Source organism: Neoarius graeffei, chromosome 9 (assembly GCF_027579695.1).
Source record: "Neoarius graeffei isolate fNeoGra1 chromosome 9, fNeoGra1.pri, whole genome shotgun sequence".
NCBI lineage: Eukaryota > Metazoa > Chordata > Actinopteri > Siluriformes > Ariidae > Neoarius > Neoarius graeffei.
The window spans coordinates 48,129,783-48,139,388 of record NC_083577.1 but is presented as its reverse complement, the minus strand read 5'-3'; the positions used below and the strand labels follow the sequence as shown (position 1 = coordinate 48,139,388).

At 41.7% G+C, this 9,606-nt stretch overlaps 1 protein-coding gene across 1 annotated transcript in view; it reads right to left on the bottom strand.

Moving 5' to 3' along the window:
• Positions 1–434: 434 nt before the first annotated feature.
• LOC132891761 (NALCN channel auxiliary factor 1) overlaps positions 435–9,606 on the bottom strand; it is a 265,656-nt gene continuing 256,484 nt past the window's right edge. The window contains exons 2-3 of the mRNA XM_060929677.1: positions 4,213–4,384; positions 435–715 (exon numbers count right to left, since the gene is read on the bottom strand). Coding sequence (XP_060785660.1) covers positions 435–715; positions 4,213–4,384 — 453 coding nt within the window. The remainder of the gene's footprint in view (positions 716–4,212; positions 4,385–9,606) is intronic.

The following is a 9,606-nucleotide window of genomic DNA, read 5'->3' as shown; positions in this document are numbered from 1 at the left end:
CATACACACACATGCACACACTCATATTTTCACTCGGATAATATACACATAACCCATCCATGTGTCCCATCCTTTCCTGCACAAAGACCAGTAATGAAAAGAAAACAAGAACACGAAGAGATCCTGTAGTCATCTAGTGCAACTGAAATCCAAACCATTTGACACAGTGTAAAAAATATGGTGCGAGAGAACTCCACCCTAGAGAGGTCTCTTTCAACAAAAGGCTGTGGTGTTGTCCCTTGTTCATGACATTGGATTAAGTTTGTCCAGTGTTCTTTAACGTTTGCAGGTCCGTCGGTCTGTCCGTTTGTTTGCTTTGTTGATTGCATGTCCACAGTAATCCCGTCCTGCGCTAGGAGTCCCACAAAGCACTGCAGTCACCCCGAGCTGGACTGAGTACTGATGTTTGCTGGCTGTAATGATGGTCTGCCTCGTCACTCCTCGTTGGTGGAGTTCTCCTCCAGGGAGGACATGGTGCTGATGTTGTGGGAGGCTGTGATTGTGGCCATAGTATGGAGCAGGACCAGGACTAGCAGGCAGAGTTTGAGCCTGCTGTTGCACAGTCTGGAGTTTGCTGATGAGCTCAGGGATGTCCCGTGCTGGCATGACGGGTGAGTTCTTTTGAAAGTCCCTTGGGAGCTGTTGTCAGACTTGCTGTCCCATCGAACGTCACAGCACTCTGCTTCTACGTCTGATGGGCTGTCTTCCAGGAGCCCTGAGAGACACAGCAACACCTTATTACACAGGTTGCACTTACAGTAGGACTGGAAACACTTGAGTTCACTACACTTCCAACCGTTATCAAAAATCTAATGTAATTTTTACAAAGTACATTTCTCAAGTAAGATAATAGGTAAAGAGCTCAGAGTGTTTGTATTCGATGTTTGAAATAAGCTTTAAAAATGAAATTTGAACAGGATATTTATTCAGACACCTTTCAACTTGTCACACCTGCAAGCACTCAAGACCCCGTATCCCAGAATTCACAACGGCTTTCAAATATGGCCGCCATGAACAACAACACCACCCACCCTACACCTCACTGCTCTCAGACTCTTGAGATCTAATCACAAACACACCCACCTGTTCCTGATCACAGCCTCATTACAGCTCAGTATATAAGGACTCTCAGTTTCACAGTTACCTTGTGAAGTAAATGCTTTGTGTATCCTTGCGTGACTTTACCAAGCCTTTTGATGCTCATTCTGATATTCTGTTTTTTTCCCTTTGTTTGTACTTTGGATTTTTACTCTTTGCCTCTGATTACCTGTTTGTGCCTCGCCTGACCATTGCCTGATTTTTGACTCTGCCTTTGCCTATCATTTTGGATTTGTCTGCCAGCTTTGCTTAATTAAACTCTGCTTTAATTAACTTGAATACCGCTTTCACATCTCTCTGGTGCCTGCACTCCAAGGAGAATTTCTCAAACAGCTAAAACAATGAAGATTGTAACCATAATAATGTCTCTTGAAATTTATTTGAAAATATTTCTATATTTCTGGTGTGTGTGTGTAGGCACTGCCTAAAAGCGGAGCTCTCGATGAGGGAGTGTAAAATGGGTTAGTACAGGGCTTTTCAAAGTGTGGGGCGTGCCTCCCCTGGGGGGGCGCCAGAGTTCTTCAGGGGGGGCGCAACGTGAGGAAACATAAACCAGAATAAGTTACTATTGTGGACATTTAGAGAACTTCAGCTTTTCAGAATTTAGCCTTTGCCAGAGACAAAATGGATCGATTTTTAGTACCTAAAGCTACAGTGAGTGAGGAGACAGAGTCTGGGCCAAGCAAAAAAACAGACCCTCCAGGATTTCGCGATGTTGCGATTTGCAAATTCAACCAATCCCCGCGAATTCAGGGCGGTGTGGCAATTATATCCAATCACCGCAACCGTCCCGCAAATTTGACCAATTGTTGATGTCGTCTTGAGGTGACGTCGACAAACTACCTTCCGCCTTACTTCCGTGTATACGTTCAAGAGAAGCACCATGCGCGCAGTGTTGCCAGATTGGGCGGTTTTAAGTGCATTTTGACGGGTTTTGAACATATTTTGGACTGGAAAATTTCAGCAGTATCTGGCAACACTGCATGTGCGAGACAATGTTTATATAAGCTTAAATTCTGTTCCTGAAAGTGTGTAATGTTTACAGTGAAGGACTGTGTGCACTTTATTTTTTTACTTAATACAAGAAATTAATGGATGCCAACATTTTTGCCAAAATGGTATTTTATTTTCCATTGTTTAGGCAGCTTCAGCATCATACTGTGAGATTCTGTTCAAATTGTTTTCTTTTTCCTCTATGAAGCCTGAGCCATTTATTTTATTAGTTTATAATTATTGTTTAATTTAGTCTTCAGGAGAGACTGCCTGCACACAGTACTTGTATTAATAGTTTTTTTTCTTACATGAAAGCTGAGGCATTTATATTATATTTTAAGGTAACTTCATGTTGTGCTGTGAGGTTCTATGCACTTTAACTTTTGAACCAACAGGTGCATTTGGATAAGTAAAGCCTATTTTTCTGCATTTTTGTAGTCCTGGTAATCTTTTATATTGTGAAAGTTGTTTTATAGGACCATTTCTCAGTGTCTTTGTTTTTTTTAACCAATAGTTTTTCAGTAATAACTTAATATTTAACATATCACTCAATTTTAATCACAAAAAGAGAAAATCGCAACAATTTCTCGCAACTTTCACTTCCTCCCGCAATGTCATCGCAACAAAAACCTAAAAAACACCGCAACTTTCATCGCAATTTTTTGGAAACCCCCCCCGCAACATCAGACATTTTAGCCCGCAACAATCACAAAAAAGGCCCGCGGAATCCTGGGGGGACTGAAAAAAGAAGGAAGTATGACCACGATTATTTAAAGTTTGGATTTTCATGGACTGGATCTGAAGATGCTCCACTGCCACAGTGTGCTGTCTGCCAAGAGGTGCTAGCTAACGATGCTATGAAATGTTTAAAATGTGCAAAACAAGATGTTTTAAAAAGAAAAGCACAGATGTTTAAAATGTGTAAAAAAGATGTTTTAAAAAGCACAGATGTTTAAAATGTGTAAAAGAAAAAAAATGTGTACAACCATTTTTTTTTTAAATACGAATGGAACATTAAGTATAGCAACAACAAAAATTGTGTGTGTGGGGGGGAGCGCTGTTGTTTATTTGGTCTCTGGGGGGCACTGTTGTTTATTTACTCTCTGAGGGGGGACTGACTCTCCCACACTTTGAAAAGTAAATAATCCCATGTTTTAAGCACATTAAAAATAAGCATTGGATAAAAACCCATCTATATTAGGTACATAAAGATACAAATTTCATTGTCTGGTGGGCAAGTGTTTATGAGATGTTGCCTTGCACTTACAGTTGTATACTCTGTGGTGGTACACGCATGAACGTCATACAGTTGCAAAAGCCACCAAAAATCAGGTCGATGCATTACCATATTCTCTAAAAGTATGGTGCTTTGTTCCACTAAAAAGCCCACTTTGCAGTACAGATGGATTAAAATAGGAGTCTTGTCTGAAAACAAAAATTCAGGGCATGCTGGTACTTTTGGGTGAGTTGTAATTATTTATTTTGCTTTTGTAAATGTAAAAGTATTGCTATAAATATTACACTAAAAGTATAAAAATATTGTGTGATATATATTATAACTGAAATGCCATGAGTTGAGCTGGGGTATCAAACCTGTGGTGCAAAGGACCTTGGGTGAAACCCATTTTTATGTGGAAATAATGGAAATAATAATAATAATAGGGTGAAAATGGAATAATGACTGTCATTTTGGGCCACTTTCTGTTTGGGACTGAATTTTTTTCCAACCAACTGTAAGCAAGCATATTATGTTATTGGAATCTTTATATTATAGCGTCTAAATTACTGAACAAATATCAGTTGGGATGCAAATGCAAATTACTTCCCAGTTTAATTACACAGTACAGCTCAAATACAACTGACACGACTGTTTCACACCGACATCACTTAAAGGTGAAAAGGCTGTTTTGTTTCTTCCCAGGTTAAGGTAGGGGGGAAGAAAGGGTGAACAGTTTACGACTGAAGAAAATACAAAACCCTTAAATGCACACACTTTTGTGTGACCAGTAGGTGGCATTGCAGACATGCTTTCATGAGTGACTGTAGCCCACATAGCTTTATTGCACTGCAATGCAACAAAGCAGACAGTATGCAGGGCAAGATATCTGTGTATATGCCTACCTGTACATATAAAACTAGGGCTTCCACCATAAATTAACTCATCATTGTCAGGCAATATGAAGGGACACCTCTGCTGGACCACCAGGCAGTACTGTCTGCATGGGATCCTGTTGCTGCAATGCAGCTGTGTGGTCTGGAAGTACTGGAAACACAGCCAGTGTTTGTAGACAGTCTGAGAAAAGAGAAATACAGAGAAAGAGAGATCATGCTTAGTAAGGACCCACGGCAATTGATTACATATCACTGATACCGTGGTAACAGTTAGAACTTAATACCTCCTGTCCTAGTATCATGGCAACCCTTCTTCCTCCCCTGCCGCACATGCATTTATTTTCCTCTTCTCCACCATCCAATATTCTTTCACCACAAATTTATTCCCATTGTATCCTGAATGTCTTGTGTCATATACTGCACTTTATGCCCACAGAATAGCAGGAAATACTATATAGATTTTGGCGTCAACAAGGATTTGCTTTCAGAGTTAATCAATCAACTCTAAATGCACCATTTTGTCCTTTAGGTATGACCTTCTCAAAATGGTATGTTCTTCTCAGTTTTGATAGCTACTACAGTATTCTCACGGCACAAATTATCCTTTCATCAGAACCTTTGTAAAGTTATCAAAAATTTTTTACAGTGTTACTTCAGGCAGGCTGTCAATCATCAAACCTCCTGAGACTAAAGTGGTGAAGACATCTCTCTTTATAAATGCAGTGTTGAAGGCTGACAGTTTATGGCTGTGGAAAGCCAGGGCTCAGCAAAAGCCACATTCCATCCATCCATTATCCATAACCGCTTATCCTGTGCAGGGTCACGGGCAAGCTGGAGCCTATCCCAGCTGACTACGGGCGAAAGGCGGGGTACACCCTGGACAAGGCGCCAGGTCATCACAAGGCTGACACAGAGACAAACAACCATTCACACTCACATTCACACCTACGGTCAATTTAGAGCCACCAGTTAACCTAACCTGCATGTCTTTGGACTGTGGGGGAAACCGGAGCACCCGGAGGAAACCCACGCGGACACAGGGAGAACATGCAAACTCCACACAGAAAGGCCCTGTCGGTCACTGGGCTTGAACCCAGAACCTTCTTGCTGTGAGACAACAGTGCTAACCGCTACACCACCATGCTGCCCAAAAGTCATATTGGTCATTACATATTACAATATGCATACAAATGTAATAAGCAATTAAAATGTGATTTTCAGCAGGGAGTTTAAAAATGCTCATTCAGGATCTCTTTAATACTGATGTGCATTTGGCAATGCTTTATGGTCCTGAGTGTTGGTGCTGAAACAAAAGGAACACCGATATATTTTCTTTGGAGCACAATTTAGTATCCAGGTCAGCAGTAAAAAAAGATTTGAATCATGAGCATTAATGCAGTAATGGCACTTTATAGTTGAGAGCTTGAGAATGTCTTCTTTTATCGCTAGTCATCATTTATAGCTAAGACAACACGACATCATCGATACTTGCCTGTGACAATTACTAATAAAATACTGGTTCATTCCAGTTTTACCGCTCACATTTTCAATCAGTGATAGATAGATAGATGGATGGATGGATGGATGGATGGATGGATGGATGGAGGCAGCAGACAAGCCAGATAGAGAGATCAGGATGACTGGTATACATAGACTAGCAGGACTAAGTCTCTTGTCTTTCACAGATAAAGATGCTGTTTTTGGCATCCGCACAAGATTATTTGCTGGAAATGTCCTAAAGGTGATTATTTTGGATATTTGTAGAACCAATATCTATAGCACAATAAATATGCACTTTCTGTTGCATAAAGAAAGTACAACAGCACCACTAATGGCTGTAAAAAAAATAAATAAAATACATAGAATTGTATGAAGAAGCAAGGCTGGGACTGATGCACACCATAAGGCCAGAAGTTTGTAGACACCTGACCATTACACCCAACTGTGGGTCTTTCCCAAACTGCTGCCACAAAGTTGGAAGCACACAATAAAATGTCTTTGCCTGTTGTAGCATTACAATTTACCTTCACTGGAACTAAAGAGACCAAACCTGTCCGAGCATGACAGTGCTCCTGTGCACAACGTGAGGTCCATAACGACAAGACTGGAGTTCGAAGAACTCAAACGATCTGCACAGATCCCTGACCTCAACCCCACTGAACATCTTTGGGCTAAACTGGAATCGTGACTGCATGCCAGGCCTCTTCATTCGACATCAGTGCCTGAGAGCACTAATGCTTATGTAGCTGAATAGGCACAAATCCCCATAGCTACATTAAGCTTTCCCAGAATAGGTTAGTTCTTATACCTGGGGGGCGCTAAATCTAGAACTTAGTAGAACAGCATAGTCAAAAGTACAGTATGTGGACATACCCATATGTGCTTGTTGAACATCCTATTCCAAAGGCATTGCATTAATATGGAATTGGTCCCCCTTTTGCTGCTTTAATAACCTCCCCTTGTCTGGGAAGGCTTTCCCCAGGTTTTGGAGCATGGCTGAGGGGAATTGTGCTCATTCAGCTGCAAGAACTTTAGTGAGGTCAGGCACTGATGTCTGGCGAGGAGGCCTGGCATGCAGTCAGCGTTCCAGAATATCCCAAAGGTATTCAGCGGGGTTGAAGTCAGGACTTTGAATTCTTCCAAACCTGCCTTGGCAAACCTTGCTTCATGCTCACATTTAGTAACACAGACATTTAGAAGCTGTCAAAATCTAGATTTATAGCAAGTAATTGGAATTAAATCAATTTTTTTTTCAAACAAAGGCAAAGTTTAAGTTTAGATAGTTTATGATATACAGAACCCTTCTATCTCAAATATTGGGAGAGGAAAAGGAGGATTATGTAGTGGATGATGTCAATATATCAGAAATTAGAATACACCATGTTGACCTTGTTTTCCATGCAAAGTACAGAGGTAACATAGGTGGGAAAAATATTACTGTGTGGCCACATGTTCAGGGGCTTCAAAGTTTGGGAGAATATCAGGGTACAAATAATTTACAGCAGGGTGCAAAATGGTAAAATGTCTGAGAGATAGAGAGATATGCAAGTACGAATTTTTCATGGGGCGGGATGGTTTGGAACAGGCCATCTAAAATTGGGATAACATTTACCCGGGACGGGTATTTGAGGCGGGTCGTCTAGCTTAAGCTTGATTAGCGTTGTTACGCACGCCAGTGTTTCCCACAGAAATTTTGGAGACTATGGGGGAGGCTCGGGGGTTGTTTAAAATTGAGTAATATGTTAAATATTAAGTTATTACTGAAAAACTATTGATTAAAAAAAAGACACTGAGAAATGATCCTATAAACAACTTTACCAATATAAAAGATTACCAGGACTACAAAAATGCAGAAAAATAGGCTTTACTTATCCAAATGCACCTGTTGGTTCAAAAGTTAAAGTGCAGAGAACCTCACAGCACAACATGAAGTTACCTTAAAATATAATATAAATGCCTCAGCTTTCATGTAAGAAAAAAAAAACTATTAATACTAGTACTGTGTGCAGGCAGTCTCTCCTGAAGACTAAATTAAACAATAATTATAAACTAATAAAATAAATGGCTCAGGCTTCATAGAAGAAAAAAACAATTTGAACGGAATCTCACAGTATGATGCTGAAGCTGCCTAAACAATGGAAAACAAAATACCATTTTGGCAAAAACGTTGGCATCCATTAATTTCTTGTATTAAGTAAAAAAAAATATGTTGCCAGATACTGCTGACGTTTTACAGCCCAAAATATGTTCAAAACCCGCCAAAATGCACTTAAAACCGCACAGAGAGGGAAAACGTGCAATCTGGCAACACAGGCGGCAGTAATGGCTGCACTCGTGTCGAGGATGTAAACACAATCTGGCAACACAGGCGGCAGTAATGGCTGCACTCGTGTCGAGGATGTAAACACAATCTGGCAACACAGGCGGCAGTAATGGCTGCACTCGTGTCGAGGATGTAAACACAATCTGGCAACACAGGCGGCAGTAATGGCTGCACTCGTGTCGAGGATGTAAACACAACCTGGCAACACAGGCGGCAGTAATGGCTGCACTCGTGTCGAGGATGTAAACACAATCTGGCAACACAGGCAGCAGTAATGGCTGCACTCGCGTCGAGGATGTAAACACAATCTGGCAACACAGGCGGCAGTAATGGCTGCACTCGCGTCGAGGATGTAAACACAATCTGGCAACACAGGCAGCAGTAATGGCTGCACTCGCGTCGAGGATGTAAACACAATCTGGCAACACAGGCGGCAGTAATGGCTGCACTCGCGTCGAAGATGTAAACACAATCTGGCAACACAGGCGGCAGTAATGGCTTCCCTCGCGTCGAGGATGTAAACACAATCTGGCAACACAGGCGGCAGTAATGGCTGCACTCGCGTCGAAGATGTAAACACAATCTGGCAACACAGGCGGCAGTAATGGCTGCACTCATGTGGAGGATATAAACACAATCTGGCAACACAGGCGGCAGTAATGGCTGCACTCATGTGGAGGATATAAACACAATCTGGCAACACAGGCGGCAGTAATGGCTGCACTCATGTGGAGGATATAAACACAATCTGGCAACACAGGCGGCAGTAATGGCTGCACTCGTGTCGAGGATATAATAACAATCTGGCAACACAGGCGGCAGTAATGGCTGCACTCATGTGGAGGATATAAACACAATCTGGCAACACAGGCGGCAGTAATGGCTGCACTCGTGTCGAGGATATAAACACAATCTGGCAACACAGGCGGCAGTAATGGCTGCACTCGTGTCGAGGATGTAAACGCAATCTGGCAACACAGGCGGTAGTAATGGCTGCACTCGTGTCGAGGATGTAAACACAATCTGGCAACACAGGCGGCAGTAATGGCTGCACTCGTGTCGAGGATATAAACGCAATCTGGCAACACATGCGGCAGTAATGGCTGCACTCGTTTCGAGGATGTAAACGCAATCTGGCAACACAGGCGGCAGTAATGGCTGCACTCGTGTCGAGGATGTAAACACAGTTGACGCGGCAACGGACATACATGACATAGTGGATGTAATTTACGTTCACAACTTTTTTTGCTGTCAGAAATATTTAATATTAACGCGTTAATAAGTTGTGGAAATGTGATAAAGCTACAGAATCTTATTTACCGGCAACACTGAGTGAGCTTCATAGGACTATTATCATGCATCAAGCATGGATACATTTTATTTTATTTTAATCGTTGAATGAATATTGACATCCTGCAATATGTTGTTGCGATTAAGCACAGTGTCATCATTAGTACAATACACTTAATTTGGCTGGTTAAAATGCACGGGTTGAGACGCAAACAATATGTGGATATGGAGCACTTGCATGTGACGTCACAGCCGATCCAGATTGTGACAGACGCCATCTTGTCGGTCAA